The 20164-nt window shown below is 38.9% G+C and overlaps 1 protein-coding gene across 4 annotated transcripts in view; it reads left to right on the top strand.

Moving 5' to 3' along the window:
* LOC144681669 (serine/threonine-protein kinase WNK2-like) overlaps positions 1-20164 on the top strand; it is a 225598-nt gene that overhangs the window by 48178 nt on the left and 157256 nt on the right. For all 4 annotated transcript variants that reach the window (XM_078543481.1, XM_078543480.1, XM_078543479.1 and 1 more), the window contains exon 2: positions 16322-16494. In XM_078543481.1, coding sequence (XP_078399607.1) covers positions 16322-16494 — 173 coding nt within the window. The remainder of the gene's footprint in view (positions 1-16321; positions 16495-20164) is intronic.

Here is a 20164-nt window from a genome sequence, read left to right as displayed (position 1 = left end):
TCTTTGCCCCCAATTATAATTGAAACTTAATGTATTATGCTTCTAGTGGTGGTGCTGTAGCAGCTCAGGTTTTCGCCTCCCATCTCTTTAGTCTGCACTACAAAGAAGTTAATATGCTCCAGCAAAAAATTATTTATCTGCTTTTCAAATTATCATATGTTTTGCCATTTAGCTACAAGTAATATTTTTAATATAGCACTTTGATTTTAAAAGGGCCAATTGTTTAAATTTAAAATGGGGACTGAATTATATTTGCATGTCCTGCTGTAGTTATACGCTCTGTTTTGCCTGAAGATTGCATGTGGCGTTGACTCCACCTAATGACAGCCATGGATAATCTACTTGTTTCATTGTAAAAGTTAAATTATTCTCGTGTTTTTTTTCTGTTTGAATAATTACTTAATCTGTGGAATGAGAGATTCAAAGTTAGCAAACATTAAATGGTGCTGTATGATAAAATTAGGGCTAGCATACGTTGATCATTATGGAATATTCAAACTATAATGAGGTAAGGAATTTAAGACTAAAATAGATTATGTAAAATGACTAGCACATAATCTAGACTGGTAGGAAACTGTAAGGGAGGTAAGAGCACTGGATTCAATATCCCATCTCTCATTGTTGGTATGCTGTGGCTGCAATGTGTACAGAATGCACTGCATTCTGAAGCAGAGTCATTTCAGCAGCACCTCTCTTGGTGACGTCTGCCACTGAAGAGCAGCAATGTTGTGGGAACATCACCTGTAAATTTCCCTCTGACTTGAACATAAGCTTAGACATAGATATAAAAAAAAACAAAAGAGTCATATTCGATTCGAAATGTTAACTCTTTCTCCCTCCACAGATGCTGCCAGACCTGCTGAGTTTTTCCAGTACATTAAGTTTTAAGTAAGCATTATTTTATTTTTGCTGGATCAGTACCCTGGAATTCACAACCTCACACACCTTTATGGGAGCACCACAAAGACTGCAGTGGCTCAGGAAGGTGGCCCACCACCTTAGAACTGCAAGGAATATGCAGTAAATTTGGCTTCACCAATGTCATTCAAACCTTGAAAACAAAAAATAGTAAGGCTTTTTTTCAGCAGATAAAAAGTGAAAAGACTGTTAGTGAGGATAAGACCACTTCAGTGAAGGAGAGAGCCTTATTTCGGAGGATACAGTTATGGCAAATGATATTAATTAAATGCTGACTTTATATAATTGGGGAAGTGAGAACATGAGTGCACAAGAATTAAATAAATAATAGAAATTCCTAGAATAAGAATTTGTTCTGAAAAAATAGAATAGTTGACAAGTTTGGCATTGTTAATGTACCCTGAGGCTGTTGAAACAAGGGACAGCAAAGACACTGACCACAACTTTTCAATTCTTACTAAAGATTCAAAATGTGGCATGGAACTGGGGAATAGCCAACATAATGCCCTTTCTCAAGATGGAAAGAAATAAACTGAGTATCTGTACTCCAAATGGTCTAATAAATTAAGGGAAAACTCTTAAAAAGAATTTTACTTGAAATTCTAGATTCTTAAACATTCAGAAATGCATAGGTTGATGTTGAACAGTTAATGCAGAATTTTAATTGTATATGTTTGGAATTGGAGTTATTTTTAACCATCTGAGTATACTTAAGGGAAGGGAGTAGATGTAGCACGTGCATTTTCAGTATATACATTGCTGCGGCTGTAATTGAAAAAACAATATAAGACAAATTTACAAAATATATCTCACTTTCTACAGTTTCCGAGATGTCTGGCTGAACTGTTCAAAAGTAGCATATTTGCAAATCTCTTCTTGGTATCTATTGCATTCATACTATATTGGAAAGTTTTTCTACACCAGTAGTTTCTAGTAGAAGCACTAAATTTCCACTGAGATTAAAATGAAGTGCAAACATAGGATGATGACAGAAACTAAGAATAGAAAAGCACAATATTATTCAAATGGAGAGACTATAGAATGCTGCGATACAGAGAGATCTAGTGTCCTTGTATGTGAATCTCAACATTAGTATGTAGGCACTTTAAGTTATTAGGAAGGCAAATGGAATGTTGGCCTTTATTGCAAGGGGCATGGAGTATAAGAGTCGGGAAGTCTCCCTTCAACTGTACAGGGCACCAGTGAGGGTGCACCTAGAGTACAGTGTCCAGTTTTGATTTCATTTATTTAAGGAGGGATATCCTTGCATTAGAGGGAGTTCAGAGAAGATTCACTAAATTGATCCCTGGGGCTGAAGAGGTTGTCTGATTGAATAAAGATTGAACAGGTTGGGCCTTCAGTATTGGAGTTTAGAAGAATGTGAAGTGATCTTATTGAAACATTGAAGATTCTGAGGTGGCTTGACAGGGTAGATGTTGAGAGGATATTTCCGCTCATGGGGATGTAGAATTGGGGGGTTGTGCAGTTTCAGAATAAGGGGACTCCCATTTGAGAAAGAGATGAGGAATTTCTTCTGAGGGTTGTCAATCTGTGAAATTCTCTACCTTGCAGAGAGGTAGAGGCCGGGATCATTCAATATAGTCAAGGCTGAGATGGACAGATTTTTGATTTGCAAGGAAGTGAGGATTATGGGGGCAGACGGAGAACTGGAATAGAGGCCATGACCAGATCAGCCATGGCTTTATTGAATGGTGGAGCAGGCCCGAGGGATTAAATAGGCTACTCCTCCTGTTTCTATGTTCTTACGCACATAGCCTATTCGATATTGTCATGGTGTAACTTGTGCTCTATATATTTTGCCATAACAGCTAGCTATGTACCCTCTTAAGAAGAAAAAAACCCAAAATAAACTCTATTGTCAACTGTGCAACTAATTTAACATAAGTGCTTTACACACTGAAAGACTCAATGTAGTTTCCTACAGGTTTGAAATCACTTATGTGAAATGTTAATGATTTATTTTCACAGACGTTTTGTGGTTTTTTTTTTCACTTATTTACTGGTTTGGTGGTTAAGCCAGGAACTTAAGTTGCCTGTGTTGATACATAGATTGAAAATTGCAGAGGCATGAGAATATGACCCCCGCATGAGGAAAGATATATTATTATATATATATTTTTTTCATGTCCTGAAGTGGCTGTGGCCATTTGCAAGGGGATGCATTTTTAACTCAGTGAGTAGAGTGCACACATCAGTGAAACAGCAAAATATTTCTTCTGAGGGATGTTAAAGCATGTTATTTGTACAGAGCAGAAAGAATTTAATCCTACCTGTAGCCTGTGTTTTACGAGAGCAACTGATGTTGATACTGAATATCAAAAATGGTAGTGTGCTCAACTCTCCAGTTATAGCTGCAGCTCTTCTTGATAAGACTAAACTCTTCACAAACATTTCCTCATTTTTGTGCAAGGTGTCTGGAACATCTTGGGTTGTCTTTTTGTGCATATTTATTTCATTGTGAATGACCGCTATGAGCTTATTGCTGAGGTTGAACTAATTAACCCAGCCTTTGTATCTAATCCGTTCACCCCATAAACAAATGATTACTTTTCATCCCTTGTGGCCGAAGTGAATGTCCACCATGTGTCATACTGAATCTCTCACTACTGTAACTTCCCTGTTCTCTGCCTTGCATCACAATATCTACCTTGTTTTTGTTTAAGCTACGGTGACTTTTCCCTTAAATGTGCTTAGTGCTACTGAGCAGCTGAAATGTATTTGAAACTCTTGTTTCCACTGCTCCAGTAATTCCTACAAAAGAAAACCCTTTTATCTAACATCCCAGTCATAGCTTTTTGAAGGAACAATCCATTGATCTGGATTTTCCCCATTTGTCCTGCAATTTTTGCCTTCTGTTAGTAATCCAGTTCTCTTTTATTATCGAATCTGCTTCCAGTCAGTGCAATCCTGATCATCATGACTGGCTTCATGATTTTCTTTTACTTCATTTTGCCTCTAGTTCTTTTGTCAAATATTTTAAATCTGTTTACTGGAAACTTTCTGCTACTGGAAACACCTTCATGATTTTGAACACCTTTATTCTTTCTCTGCTCCAAGGAGAAGAACCACAGTTTCTCTAGTCTTTCCATGTAACAATTCTTTTCATTGGTGTCATTACAGTAAACCTCCTGCATCCTCTCAAAGGCCTGTATTTCCTTCCTGAAGTGTGGTGCCCAGAATTAAACACACACTGTCAACTGAAGCTAAACTAGTGTTTTGGAAGGCTTAGCATTACCTCCTTGCTTTCATACTCTGCCTCTTTTAATAAAGCCAAGGATCTGATGTACTCTTTTTTTTAAAACGGTCTTCTCAAATTGTCCTGCCAATCTTCTAAAATTTTTGGAGGCACACCCCCAGGTCTCTGTTTTTGCACTCCCTTTAAAAGTTTAATTATTACCTTCGCCACTGAAGGTGGGCAGAGGTAATTTTTTTCCCCTGTTTGTAATAAAACAATATACCTCAAAAATTAATAGACATTTCAATGCAATTTAGCACACAAAGTATGGCCGATGGAAGAACTTATTAGCTTTGGCAAAGGTGCGGATATGGATCCCAGAATGTTTTAAAGGATCCGTTAACATTGGAAGACGGGACAAATTGACATTTTTGTTTAGAATGTTGTCAGTTGTTTAGAATATTGTGGATTGCTGTGGTGAAATTTGTCACAGCTGTCAAAATGTGAGCAGTTTTCAGAGCAGGTTGTTGGTTGTGGATTGGCCTGAAGCGTCCTCAGTGAGTTGGAAGCTCTTAATAAAAAGAATTATTTTTTCAGCTTTAGTTACAGAGCATCAGTCAGGCAGGAAAAAGCCTTGAAGAGCTGCGTAATTGTAATAACGTTGAGTTGATGCAGTATCGCAGGCATATATGTTCTACCATCCTCTTCGCTTGTTAAGTTTAAATTGCCCCTCTTCATTCTTCCTACTGAAATGATTTGGGATATGGGGCACAATCTCAAAATTTGCAGATGACACTAAACTTGGAAGTGTATTAGAAGTGTAGTAAATAGTGAGATCAAGAGGATATAGGCTGATGGATAGACAGGTGATAGATGAAGTTCAGCATAGGAAAGTATGAGGCGATACATTTTGGTCGGAAGAATGAGAAGCAACAATAGATGCTTGGCTAATAGTCTTTTGGTAGTACAGAACTTGAGTATTGTTTGAAAAAAGAGACACGTCTTGCATTCATCAGGACGCTTACAAAAATACCAATATAAGGGGGAAAAACAACAATTTGTACTGTATGTGAAGAGAGTACTGATTGGTTGGCAAGTGGCATTGCCATGGAGAATGCACCAGTGATGGTGACTGACAGTTCAATAAATTTCATTGTTGAAATTTAAACCAAGCAGCTTGACCCTGATTGGTCAAGGCATTGCCCTGAGGAATGAATTAGTGAATGGCTGTCACTCATTTTGTTTAGCTGAAACAGGTGCAATGTATGTACATGTTCTTTCTGTCTGCAAAGAACAGGGCCCTGTGTACTAATACATAGCAAAACTCAAAACAACGTCCAATATTCGATGTGATTCCACAATTGGACAACATTTGCTAATTAATCCTCAATGTGCTAAGAATTACGCTGACAACCAATTTAAGATTGTCAGTCGGTCTCGCAGTGTGGTGCATTTGTGTGTACTTGAAGCTACATGTAAAAAATAAACAGGGCCCTACTCTTTGCAGACAGAAAGAACATGTACATACACTGCACCTGTTTCAGCTAAACAAAATGAGTGACAGCCATTCGCTGACTCATTTCCTCAGGGCAATGCCTCCACCAATCAGGGTCAAGCTGCCCAGTTTAAATTTCAAACAATGCTTGGCAGTTAACTGTCAGTCACCATCAGTGGTGCATTTTCCTTGGCGATGCCACTTGCCAGCCAATCAGCACAGTCTTCACATACAGTATAAATTGTTGTCCTTCCCCCTTATATTAGTATTCTTGTGAGTGTCCTGATGAATGCAAGCTCAGACACGTTTTTTTTTCCAGAAATACTCAATAGATGCTAGATAGTACAATTTCATGGAGGGGTACAGAAACCTCGATACCGAGTGTGTTTGTGCACAAACCTTTGAAGGTGGCAGGTAAGGTTTAAAAAACAGTTAATGAAGCATGTGGAATACTGGGCTTTATAAATTGAGGCATAGAGTACAAAAACCAAAAAACCGATATAAAAATGTAGTTTGGCCCCTCCTGCAGTATTGTGTCCAATTCTGGGCACCGCTGTTCAAGAAGGATGTGTGCAGGCTATGGAAAGGGTATACAAGATTTACTAGTTCCCAGGATTAGGGATTACAGTAACATGGATAGACTGGAGAAGCTGGAGTTGGTTCCTTGTAGGCCAGATAATTTGAAGAGGAGAATTGATGGAATTGTTTAAAATAAACAATTTACATAAAATAAATAAGGGAAATTGTTGCTAGTGGCATGGATATATCAAAAAAAGAGCAGTGAATGATAATCGGGTGAAGTTACAGTTCATAAAAATGTAACCCTATTCTTAAATGAGGAGCAACATCATCTTGGGTTTTTGATCTACCATGTGTTTGTTCCTGAAGTTAAACCCTTCAGAAGCATCATGATGAACTATATTTTTAGTCCGTTTGGTTTTATTGATATCCCTCTGGGCAATGAAACAATGAACTGAATGGAACAGGCCTCAATAGAGGAGTGCCCCAGTTTTGGATTTTGCAGCTCCTCAATCTGTATTGAAGGAAACACCTATGCATCAACCCACTCTGCCTCCCAAACTGCTATGTTTCCTATTTTAACTATAAACAGTATAAAATTGAAGTACTAAATAATTTAATCCTATGTAAAACGATGACCAAATTATATCTGTACATCTTGGTCCAATTGTCCACTTTCCTCCAACTTCATTTCAAACGCTGACACTTTTCACATGGAGTCAAGACCATCGAAGATTTACCTGCGTTCATTACCAGTGGTAGATCCATTGAAAAGCACAATTGGGAAAAGAAAAGACGAACAAGTCACTTAGTGGTCATAGAAATGGGATTTGAGGTATTAATTTTGTGGGACTTTACTGTGTGCTGCTTGGCTGCCTTACTTCCTCCATTTCATCCATGACTATATTTCAAAAGTACTTCAAAATGTTTTGGAACATCGCGATCATGAAAGGTGCTTTATAAATGCATGTCCCTTCTGTCTTTGTCTCTTTTTCTTAAAGGACAATCATGATGAAAATAAACCCTTGCTTTAGACATTCATCAATATTACCCACACCACCTAAAGACAAATAGAAACTGTGTACATTCTACTAAAGAGATACCTTCCATGCCCCCTTTCACTCAGTAGAAAGAAGCATTTTTAGGTCACTTGTAAATTTAAATGAAGCATCCAGGACCAAAAGTCAGCTGGTTTAGTTACATAAAGAGAGCCTCATTAGCATAAGATCCCTCTTGCAAAAATGTGCGGGTAATTGATCTTTGTCCAAGAATTAGTACAAACAATGTGATGAATTTTGAAAAGCAGCACTTCTCATACAGTGTAATTATGTATGCTACTGATGCATCTATATTGGAAAACATCCTTTTTACTTGCAAATTTCCCAACAAAAATAGGAATATTGTTTAGAAGATGGAGGTCAGATTGAAGAATTTTGTATTCTACTGTGGAACACATCTCTTTTTAATGTGTAAATAATGCAAACAGATACTGCATTTGTAATGCAATATATTGTTTCAAAAAGATGAACTGGACAGTATTTTAGTGTCTAGAAGTTTATTAACCTTAGGACTGGTGTGACATTGCTGCATCAAAAACATTTTCATAATAGAAAGTTGATGTGTTCTAGTAAAATTCAACACTGCATGTTATTTATCAATGTTAGTTTTTAAAAAAAGAAATAATTTCAAATGACTTGCATAGCGGGATATGAATTCTTCACTAAGTTCCAAATCAAACTAGTATCAACTTTATTTTATCCATTCCTTCTGCTATCCAGCTCCAAAGAGAAAAAGGCTTACATTTATTTGGTGCTTTTCATGACCATCAGACATCTCAAAAGCATCTTACAGCCAGTGAAAATGTTTCTTAAAAATGTAGCCTCTGTACCTACTGTACAAAACGCAACAGCCAATATGCACTCAGCAAACCCCACAAACAGCAAGGTGATTATGATCTGTTTATTGTGATGTTGACTAAGGGATAAATATTGACCAAAACACAGTGGAGAGCTCCTAAGCTCTTCATCGGAAGTCTTTTGCATCCACCCGAGGTACGTGGGGTCTCAGTTTAACATCTGACCTGAAAGGTGGCACCTCCTACATTGCAGTGCTCCCTCAGTAGCGCACTGGAGTGTCTGCCTAAATTTTTGTGCTCAAGCCCTGGAGTGGGACTTGAATCTGGAAAAGCTTAACAATTCTACCACTGAATTGTGTTTGAATTTGAAACTAGCAAAATTATAATTTTACATTTAGATCACCATTTTTGAACCTCGGTAAAATATTCAATAACCATCTTTAAATATTTGAAGTATAATAATATCACATCATCTGTTCCAACAAATGGTATTGATTTAGGAGATTAAGGATTTTCTGAGAAACAACACAGATATAAACTGAAAATAGCTTGTGGTTATAACCAATATGAAAATAACATAACTACTCGGGTTAAAAAGAAGCACATTACATTAATAGCCTGTTAACTTGGTTCCTTACATAGTTTAAAAGATGGGTCCCAATCTAACACTATACAGGCATGTTTACAGCACTAACAATGTGAAACTATCCATGCATTTAAGCATTTAGGAACCTTTCATTAAAGCAACAACAATGACTCCAACTACAACAGAATAGCATCAAACAGCTACATGGAGAAATGTGTGTACAGTTAAAGTTAGATTTCAAATGTGCAGTTAGTGACCTAAACAGTCGATTTCCATTATGAATGTAGACATAGTAACATACTTATAAAATTTGACAGGATGCATGCCCATCTACAACATTTTTAACATGTTACATACAATTTTGTTTCTCATATGCATTTCCAATTGTTAGGAGTTAATGATGTGCTAATGTCTGCTTCTATAACTTAATAGCACTAATGCCACATTCAGCCCTGACACCACTTATAAGACTATAGCACGTGTCCAGATTGCCATTTTGATAAACATGGCTCAAAGATGTGCTGTTTCATGTGACTAATCATGAACAAAGCCACAGCATATTAGCCAAAATAAAAGCAAAATACTGCAGATACTGGAAATCTGAAATAAAAACAGAAAATGCTGGAAAAACTCAACAGGTCTGATAGCATCTGTGGAGAGAGAAGCAGAGTTAATGTTTTGAGTCTGTATGTCCCTTCTTCAGAGCTAAAGAGTAGTAGAAATGTGATGAAATTTATACTGTTTAAAGGGGGTGGAGCAGGTGAAGCTGGATAGAAGGTCAGCGATAGGTGGGGACTAAGGAGAGATTGACAAAGATGTCATGGACAAAAAGATGAGAGTGTTAATGGTAGTGGTAAGGGCTAAAGGAGGTGATGACAGTGGCATAAAAGTAAGAAAGTAGAATGTGTCAATAGCAGAACAAGGGTATGCACTCTGAAAGAACAACGTGGAACAAGTAACAGATGGCCCTTTTGGGACGGGGGAGAAAGGTTGGGGGAAAAGGATGTAAAAAGGGATAAAAGAGATAAAATAATGAATAAAAATGAAAATAAGTGGATACATTTTTTAAAGGGGTGAAGATAGAGGGGAGTTCATGGTCTGAAGTTGAACTCAATGTTAAGTCCAGAAGGCTGTGAAGTGCCTATTAGCAGATTAGCCAGTTTGTGCTGATCTTACAAAGATGAAAGACTGAGGCAAAGTGTATTTTATGGCCTGTGGGCATAGGAAATGTTTGATGGCATATTAAAATAGGGTTAATATTTAACATTTGAAGTCCTGGCTATAAAACCAGAATGTCAGGCTTGCTCAGTGGTACTTCTTAAATTCTGATTCAGAAGATTGAGTTTAAGACTTGAGCAGATCATCTTGGTTGATACTTCAGTGTAGCATGTTACTGCTAGTTTTGACACCAAGTGCAACAGTGAGATAATGGCATGTAACTGATTTTCTCTCAATATCCTGCTTATTTTAATTCCCAGCTATTGAAATTTGTGTTGTCATTTTTGTACAGCACACCAGGAGGGATCTGTGTAGTAGATGATCAAAATTTGAAGGCTGAGTCGGCCATCTTAGTTTTTAATAAAGCAATCTGTAACCATTTTAGAGCTATATACCCCTATTTAAAAGACATCAAGAATCTCATGCCTTTTGAACTGAAAATTCTATTTAATGTACTGTTCAAGTGAGGGAACAATATCTACTCTTAAACTGGGCTTGACTACGTGTAAAAATGCAAGAGACTTAATTTTGCTTTGGGGGCATGGGGGATGGTAGAATGCACAATAAAGTGGGGAGGATCATCTGATGGGAAGGCATAATGTGTCCTTAAACTTTAGAAATGCTGAGAGCTTTGTTTTTGAGTTTTTTAGGCATAAATGGCTTTGCATCACAGCTTATTTGAAATATTTGAAAAACAATGTTTAAAGGTATGGAGAATGGGACTTAAGATAACTCTAAAGATTGGTGTAAGAATAATGCGCTTGTTGGTCCAAGTTGAGTGGAATGCCTGAGGAGGCGATGCGTCCTGCAAGGCGTTGAAGCAGTCACTGACTAAAGTCACCAAGAAGCGGACGAAATCTTGCAAGCAGAGCTATTCCACTTACGTGTACAGGATGTTGACCCTGGTCCATCCTTCCACCAGGATCTCATCTAAAGCTGAGTGTTGTGAATTCCTTCGCTGTCGACGTTTTCGAGAGCATCATCTCCGAAGCTGTGCACCTCGTTCACTATAACAAGTGCCACACCATCTCAGCCAGAGAGATCCAGAACGCCATCCGCTTCATGCTGCCAGGGGAACTGGCCAAACACGCCATCTCCGAAGGCACGAAAGCAGTCACCAAATACACCAACTCTGTTTAGGTCGTTCATTCTAAAGATTATAATGTGCTTAATGGTCTTTCTAAGAAATTGTTCTTGTGATGTAGGAGATTCTTGCACAGCATATTTAATTCCCATTTCTAGTTCCCCACAAGAAGATGGTGATAGGCCACCTTGAACTGCTGAAAATTTTGATTTGTTTTGTAAAGGATATTTTCAACTCTGGTTTAATAGGTCACTTCAGAACTGTTAAAAGTGAACAAGTGGATTGGAGTAGTGTGTAGGCCATACCAGTTAGGGATGGTAGATTCCCTTCTCTGAAAGTCATGAGCCAGTTGCTATTTAAAAACAAGATAGATGGTTCTGTGTTGTAAAAAAAATACAATATTTCTAATAAAGCACTATTATACAGCAGCAATGGATGAGGATGTTTTCAGCATTTTGGAAGACAATATAAGGTCATCGGTTCACAGTCTGGGAAAAACATGCAGCATTTTAAATTAATTGCTGAATTAATTAGCCATACTAATCTGCTGCAAGAACAGAAAGGAAAATTTAGAGAAGAAATTACAGAATTGAAGCTGCCTTTAGGTGCTGAAAGGTAGATTTTGGGGAAAAAAATACTCACTTAAATGAACTAAGCAGACACAATGTCCTGCTCGTGCAAAGAGAATGTAAAGAAGCAGCCCTGAATAGGTCCTACTGAAGTGTAAGAAAACTGAATTGAGATTAAGAAACCAATTGTGCTTTAGCTTATGGAGAACTAAGTATTTCTCTGGTGGTAACTAGTTTCAATTAGTCCCAATGTGAAGCACACCCAGGATTTTCGAGTTTGGAGGAATTCTTACGTGAATATAAATGTCCTTACTATAGGGCATCCTTATTTTGATCTGTCTCTGCTCTTATTTAAGACTGAAGAAATGATTTTTTGCAACTGATGAGCAGATCTGACTTCTATCAGACAATTAGATTTTGCTCATTACAAATTCTTGATTTGTCTAAGAAATCCTTGTAATAGAATCAGTCACATGATTGGTCAGCTATTTGAATGGGAAAAAGTGTTTTTAACCTTGTGGAGTTAAAATATAAAAGAGTTTTTGACTCTGAAAACCAGAGCAATGATTGAAAAATAACATTATAAGACTTGAGTAGCTTGGATAAATCTAAGAGTTTGGAAGATTAAAAACGTAACTAGTGAAGCACAACCTCTAAATTAGGAACGCTAGAGCAAGATTCCAAAGTTTGAGGTCCAGCTAGATGTTGGCAAACACTACGTAGTACATCACTTACAAAGGAGCTTTCTGAGCACAGAAGGTAAAGTTAGGTCCTTCCAAAACAGAGCAGACTTGAAAGTAGGAAGGAATAGCATGACTACAGACAGATTCATTACACTGGCCAGCCCAGTTAGTGATAGATGAACTTTGAGGGATAAATTGTAAAACTTCTGACAAATATGAAATAGTAGAATTTCATTTGAATATTGTCAAATACACTGTGTCTAATCTTCTAAAGAACAAGCAAGCTTAAAAAGCTTGTTTTTTTAACAGTTCTGGAGCTCTTTAGAAATTCTGTTCGCACAAACAGCTCAATTTTTTTGCCCTGCTTGAGCTGTGCTTTACTTTATAATATATTAAAATGTGATATGCTGGTACTGAAAGTGACATGAACAAATTCGATCTTTTGGTAACCAAGGCTAGTTAACTGTGGGTATATATTAAATATATATATTTATGGAATAATGTACATTATGGATTTGATGTTCAGATCTCTGGTATATTTTCTGGGTGCACTCTCACATTAAGGGCAGTTTAACAGAAAGGCACAGTTTCCAGATTGTGGGACACAAGCTTATTTAAACCACTGGATATGCATTTACTATACAACTTTAACATTGTAGAGTGGTTTTCTGCCGTTGCTGACCATGGCATGTAAATCCATGCACACAACTTCTGCCTAGATAGTGGAATTCAAGTTTCAGCCAGGTAATGCCACATGACAGTGAGTACAGAAATAGGAGGATAAGGCAGATGAATGCATGGCTGGAAAGATGGTGCAGGAGAGAGGGCTTTAGATTCTTGGGACTCTGGGACTAGCTCTGCGGGAGATGGCACCTGTACAAGCCAGGCGGGTTGCACCTGAACAGAGCTAGGACTGAGTTCCTTGCGGGGTGTTTTGCTAGTGCTGTTGGGAGGGCTTTAAATTAACTCGGCAGGGGTGTGGGAACCTAGAGAAAACCGTGGAATACCAGGGTGCACAAAATACTGGGAGAGACAGATAGCACTAGTATAGAGAATAGTAAGTTAATGGGTAAAGTTGAGGTAAGGGAGAAAGTAATAAAATCTAAATCAAGGTTACTATGCATGTATGTGAATGCACGGAGTATAGTAAATAAGACTGGGGAGTTACAGGCGCAGATTGCCATGTGGAATTATGTTGTGGGGATAACAGAGACCTGGCTTAAGGAAGGGCCGGACTCGGTACTAAATATTCCTAGGTACAAGATGTTCAGAAGAGATAGGAAGGAAAGGAGGTGTGGCAATATTAGTTAAGGAGAGTATTGCAGTGCTGGAGAAAGAGAATGTCCCAGAGGGTTCGAGGACAGAATCAATTTGGCTAGAGCTAAGGAGCAAAAAGGGTGCAATTACATTGCACGGTGTTGTCTATAGACCGCAAAATAATGAGAAGGCTTAGAAGAACAAATCTGCAGGTAAATTAGAGAGTGATGCAGGGATTATAGAGTAGTATGAATGGGGGACTTTAATTACCCGAATGTAGACTGGGACAGTGGTAGTGTAAAGGGCGGGGAGGGGCTAAAGTTCCTAGATTGTGTTCAGGAGAATTTTCTATAGTATGTGTCCAATCCAACAAGAAAAGACCTGGTTCTTGGAAATAAGGCGGGCCAAGTAGATCAAGCGTCAGTGGGGGAGCATTTAGGAGACAGTGATCATTGTGTTGTACGCTTTAGGATGATGATAGAAAAGGACAATAGGCAATCCCAGATTAAAAATAATTAATTGGACAAGAGCTGACTTCGATGGGGCAAGAACAGAGCTGGGCCAAATAGACTGGAACAAAAGATTGGCAGGAAAACCGTAGCTGAACAATGGGCTACCTTCAAAAAAGAATTGGTTCAGGTACAGTTGAGGTATATTCCATCGAAAGGGAAAGGTAGGACAAACAAATCCAGAGCTCCCTGGATGAAAAATGAGATTGAAATTAAGATAAAAAGAAAAAGTGCGCTTATGACAGGTGTCAGGTATAGAAAATACAATTGAGAACCAAGAGGAGTACAGAGGTCCGGGGGTAGGTGAAAGAGCTTATTAGAGAAGCGAAGAGGGATTATGAGAAAAGACTGGCAGTCAATATAAAGGGGAATCCCAAAGTCATATAAATAGGCATATAAATAGTAAAAGGGTGGTAAAGGGAGGAGTAGGGCTGATTGGGGACCTAAAAGGGAATTTACACATGGACAAAGGAGCCAAGGCTGAGGTGTTAAATGAATACTTTGCACCCGTCTTTACCAAGGAGGTAGATGCTACAGGCCATGGTGACAGACGAGGAAACCATGTCACTAGGTGGTTTCAAAATTGATGAGCAAGTGTTGAATAAACTGTCGGCACTTAAAGTTGACAAGGCACTGGGACAGGATGAGATGCATCCAAGGATATTGAAGGAAGTGAGAGTAGAAATTGCAGGGGAACTGGTCATGAACTTCCTGTCTTCCCATGGCTCAGGGGTGGTGCCAGAAGACTAGAGAATTGCAAACATTATGCCCTTGTTCAAAAAAGCCCAGCAATTATAGACCAGTCAGTTTAACTTCAGTGGTGGGCAAGATTCTAGAAACAATTATTTGGGATAGAATTAGTAGTCACATGGAAAAATATGGGTTGATAAGGAAGAGTCAGCGTGGATTTCTAAAGGGGAAACTGCATTTAACTAACTTGCTGGACCTTTTTTTGAAAAGGTAACAGAGAAGGTTGATGAAGGTAATGCTGTTGATGTGGTGTACATGGACTTTGAAAAGGCATTTGACTCAGTACCACAATGGACTTGTGAGAAAAGCTATTGCTCATGGAATAAAAGGAACAGTAGTAACATGGATACAAAATTGGCTGAAAAATAGGAAGCAGAGAGTAATGGTCAATAGATATCTTTCGGGCTGGAGGAAGGTTTGTAATGGAGTGCCCCAGGGGTCAGTATTGGGACCTTTGCTGTTCCTAATCTATATTTATGATCTAGGTCTTGGTGTGCAGGGGACAATTTCAAAGTTTGCAGATGATACGAAGCTTGGGAGTGTTGTGAACTGAGGAGGATGGTGTGGAACTTCAAGAGGACATAGTCAAGTTGGTGGAATATAGGTGGCAGATGAAGTTCAATGCAGAGAAGTGTGAGGTGTTGCATTTTGGTAGGAAGAACATGGACACGCAATATAAAATAAGGGGTGAAATTTTGAAGGGGGTGCAAGAGCAGAAAGACTTGGGTGTATGTGTGCATAGATCATTGAAGGTGGCAGGATAGGTGGAGAGAGCAGTTAATAAAGCGTATAGTATCCTAGGCTTTATTAATAGGGGCATAGAGTACAAGAGCAAGGAAGTTATGTTGAATTTATATAAGACACTCGTTAGACCTCAGCTGGAATTTTGTGTACAGTTCTGAGCACCATATTATAGGAAGGATGTGAACACATTGGAGAGAGTGCAGAAGAGGTTTACAAGAATGGTTCCAAGGATGAGAAACTTCAGCTATGAGGATAGATTGGGGAGAAGAAGGCTGAGAGGAGATTTGATAGAGATGTTCAAAATCATGAGGGGGCTGGACAGAGTAGATAGAGAGAAGCTGTTCCCACTCGTAAAAGAATCAAGAATGAGAGGGCACAGATTTAAAGTGATTTGCAAAAGAAGCAAGTGTGTGCAAAAGTTTTTTTCTCATGTCACGATGAGTGATTCAGGTCTGGAATGCACTGCCTGGCAGTGTGGTGGAGGCAGGCTCAATCAAGGCATTCAAGAGGACGTTCGATGATTATTTGAATAGAAGCAATGTGCAAGGGCATATGGAAAAGACAGGGCAATTGCACTAGATCATAATGCTTATTTGGAGAGCCGGGGCAGACATGATGGGCTGAATGGCCTCCTTTTGTTCTTTTTAAGATTCTGTGATTCTGTAATGTGAGCAAATCTGGACTACAGCTACTGATCTAAGACTGACAGCTACAATGTGAATGCAACTTGAACAAAAATTAGATAATACAGTTATATTAGAATGACAAATCCATATGTGATTGATCTTCATAACCTTGGCATAATTGGTGTATGTACTGCAAAATGATTTGGTTGCATTTTTGAAACATGAACTAGTCATATTAAAGCATTAATTGTACATTCCTCAATCTACGATTAGACTTTTAAATCTGTCCTTTTGTTGTAACTTTCAATACAGGACAGAAAACTTGCAAAGGCAGAACGTCAACGATTTCGAGAGGAGGCAGAAATGCTTAAAGGACTGCAGCATCCCAATATTGTTCGATTTTATGACTCTTGGGAAAGTACTCTGAAAGGGAAAAAATGCATTGTACTAGTTACTGAATTAATGACCTCAGGAACTTTGAAAACGTAAGTATTTATTCTAAAATATTTGCATTTATTCTGGTGGCAAAATGAACTACAGTAATTGTAGTTTTTAATCCTTTTATCAAGAGGTAGGTGATATTCTTCAGTGTAGGAAATAAAGCTGGTTAAACTTTAAATGGTTATATACATTTAATCATGCTGATAAATGGAGCTAAAAGCTATTACATATTAAAATATTTAATGGGGTTTAAGATTCTAAACGTCCTGTACCTGCAGGAGATGCTGCAAATGTAAAGCTATATTATTATTCATTTACAAAAGCCTGGTGTAACTTGACAGTCGCTTGTAACAAACCTCAAATCCTATCCATCAAAAAAATATTACATTTGGAGGCCTCTGAGATGTTCCATTATACAGATATAAAATATAAAAGTGATCAAAAAGTGCCTACCATTGCAGAGAATGAAATTGAGATCAGAAAAGCAAATATTGGCCAACAAACTGAATTGGCTGATGTCGCATTAAACTGACCAGCCTGGAGAAGATAAAAGAGCAATTTAAATACAGTAAAAATCATAAAACGATGGAACGAATTATGTGTTACACAACTCCTTCCTCCCAAGCACACCTTGATAACGATAACCCTATTCCCTCAGAACAGAAGCCTGCAGACTGTATACTTGGTACAGAAATTCAGCTACTAAGCCGTTATCCCTTCATTCGCAGAAATTCAACTGGTTTACATGCAGTCAGGAGAAATTTGGCCTTCCTCACATTCGACTAAGGATAAACTGGTTTTGCCACACCACGCTACCAGTGAGGACATGGAAAACTTGGCTTCCTGCCTTACCCCTGCCCCCCGCGCCCCCCCTCCCCCACCCCCAGAGGGCAAGTGTGACCTTACCCCCTTTCCCCATGATGAACACTTTTTTTCGTGTGAAACTCCATCCTCACTCTCGAACCTCATTCCCCCAGGATAAACTTAGCTTTCAATAGTGAGGAATAGATGCAGCTTGCTGCTAGTTTTATTTATGTAGTCTTTAACATAGAAAAAATTCCAATGCACATTAAGAAGACAAATTCAGCAAAGGGATTTTGAGCCAAAGGAGGAGATAGTAGTCAAGAGGAGAGGTAGTCAAAAGCTTGAACAAAGAGGTAGTTTTTAAGGGTGTCAAGGAAGGAGAAGAGGTGAAGGTGTTTAGGGAGGGAATTCCAGAGCAAGAGGGCCTATGTGACCAAAAGCATGGCTGCCAATGGCAGGGAAATGAACAAGAGGCTAGAGTCAGAGGAACAGAATGTGTGATTGGTGGGGAGATGGTGGTGGTCAAAGGGCTGGTGGAAGCTACAACAATGGGAGAGACATGGCCATGAAGAGACTTCAGTTCATTAATGAGAATTGAAAAGACATTGAGGAACCTGGAGCTCATGCAGGTGAACAAAGGATGATGGGTAAGTGGAACTTGGTGTGGGATTATAATACAAACATCAGAGCTTTGGATGAGAAAAAGTTTGAAGAATGGAGGCTGGGATCTTGTCCAGCAAGCATTGGAACAGTTAAGTCTGATGGTAACAAAGGTATATATGAAGGTTTCAGCATCACATTGGCTGAGATAGCAGTTTGAGGTGGGCGATCTTACAAGTTGAAATGGGTGGTATTGGCCATGGACAGATATGGGGCCAGAAGCTCAGCTCATGGTTGAGTAAATAGTTGGAAACAATCTGGATCAGCTTGAGATGGTGGCTAGAGAAGGAGGTGGAATTGGTGGCAGTGGTTGAAGTTCGGTTTGGTTTTGATTGTCCCAATGTTTACCTGAAGGAAATTACAACTTGAGACTACTTAGCTAATGTTATGCCTTAACAGGACAGTAGAACTAGGTGTTATTATTAATATACACAACAAAAAACTACTGCGGATGCTGGAAATCCAAAACAAAAACAGAATTACCTGGAAAAACTCAGCAGGTCTGGCAGCAATTCGAAACGTCAACTCTTTTCTTCTCCGCCGATACTGCCAGACCTGCTGAGTTTTTCCAAGTAATTCTGTTTTTGTTTTGTTATTATTAATATACAAGCTGACCTCATGCCTGCAATGGTATTGCCACTGAGATGAAACGTGGACACGCATACACCACATGCTACATACCTACTCCAGTCCCTCTCAGAAGCAATTCAACACCCACCCCACTCTAAAGTGTAAATAAAACCTTCATATTGTCCCCTTTGCCCCTCTCCACTCCCCTGAGAAAGCTACAGTCAAATCCTGGCCTGGCCCAGTATAGCTCCTTGCTTTAAACAGAAAGCAAAATTGGACCTGGCTCAGTTTCAGTCAATCCTTCCCCCATTACTGTTACCCCTCTTCTCCATTCCTATCTCTCCGTCCCTTGCTCAATCGTTTAGCACCTGGTTTTTGTAATCTCACTCCTTCCTAAGTTGTTTCACCTCGGTACTGCATTTGGTTGTCTTTTCCTGTGTGCAATACAATGTGACATCCATTAGTTAAATGTAAACCGAATAATTGAAGAGGTTGATTTTGTTTTTTGGGCAGGAGTTGATATTTGGTCTTCGTTCTGGAAATCAAAGGGCAAACTTCTTAAAATAACTCCTATCAGGGCTCTTTCCCTCCAAATTTTCTCGAATGACCTAGTTCAAATAATGGTGGAAATACAATTATCTGATTGTGTCATAATTTCTGCTTCTGAGTTGCAGGCTCTTTCCCTATCTTGCTCTTGCTGGCCAACAAAAGGAGAGGGTAAAGGTGATGGTGCAGGATTCACAGGTATCCAAGACAGGATGGAAGCAAAAATTGGCCAACATCTCTATTTGGTCTAAGTTAGGAAGGTTGAACGTTTTCATTTTCCTAAATGAATTCTGAAATGTTGCAATACATTGATCTTGAAAATCATAATAGAAAAAAATAATATATTTGAAGTAGAAATTAGTGAAACACAGTCTGGATTTAGATCTGGAGTAGGAACAAGAGCCAATATTTAAGCTAAGAACAATCTTTGATACATATCTAGAAGTAAGCAAGAACATTTACACATGCTTCATAGACCATGAAAAAGTGTTTGATCATATTTATCATCAAACTAGTATTGTTGCTGAAATGTGATGTTGAAAATAAAGATGTGAGATTTATCCAGAGCCTACATTGGGATCAAATAGTAGCATCAGGCTAGAAGAGGGACAATCCGATATCCTATCAACATCCTGGGGGGTCACCATTGACTAGAAAGTGAACTGGACTAGCTATATAACTACTCTGGCTACAAGAGGAGGTCAGAGACTAGGAATCCCGTGGCGTGTAACTCACCACCTGACTCCCCAAAGCCTGTCCACCATCTACAAGCCAGGAATCTAATGGAGTACTCTCCACTTGCCCGGATGAGTGCAGCTCCAACAGCACTCAAGAAGCTTGTCACCATCCAGGACAAAGCAGCATGCTTGATTGGGACCCCATTCACGAACATTCACTCCCTCCCACCGACGCACAATAGCAACAGTGTGTACCATCTACATGATGCACTCCAGGAACTTACTAACACAGCACCTTCCAAACCCAAGATCACTACCATCTAGGACAAAGGCAGCAAGCACATGGGAACATCACCACCTGAAAGTTCACTGTCACTGGGACAAAATCTTGGAACTCCCTCCCTGATAGCACTGTGGGTGTACCACATGGACTGCAGCAGTTCAAGAAGGCAGCTCA

Source organism: Cetorhinus maximus, chromosome 6, assembly GCF_964194155.1.
Source record: "Cetorhinus maximus chromosome 6, sCetMax3.hap1.1, whole genome shotgun sequence".
NCBI lineage: Eukaryota > Metazoa > Chordata > Chondrichthyes > Lamniformes > Cetorhinidae > Cetorhinus > Cetorhinus maximus.
Note: the sequence above shows the minus strand (reverse complement) of the source record. Positions and strands in the feature narration are given on the sequence as shown.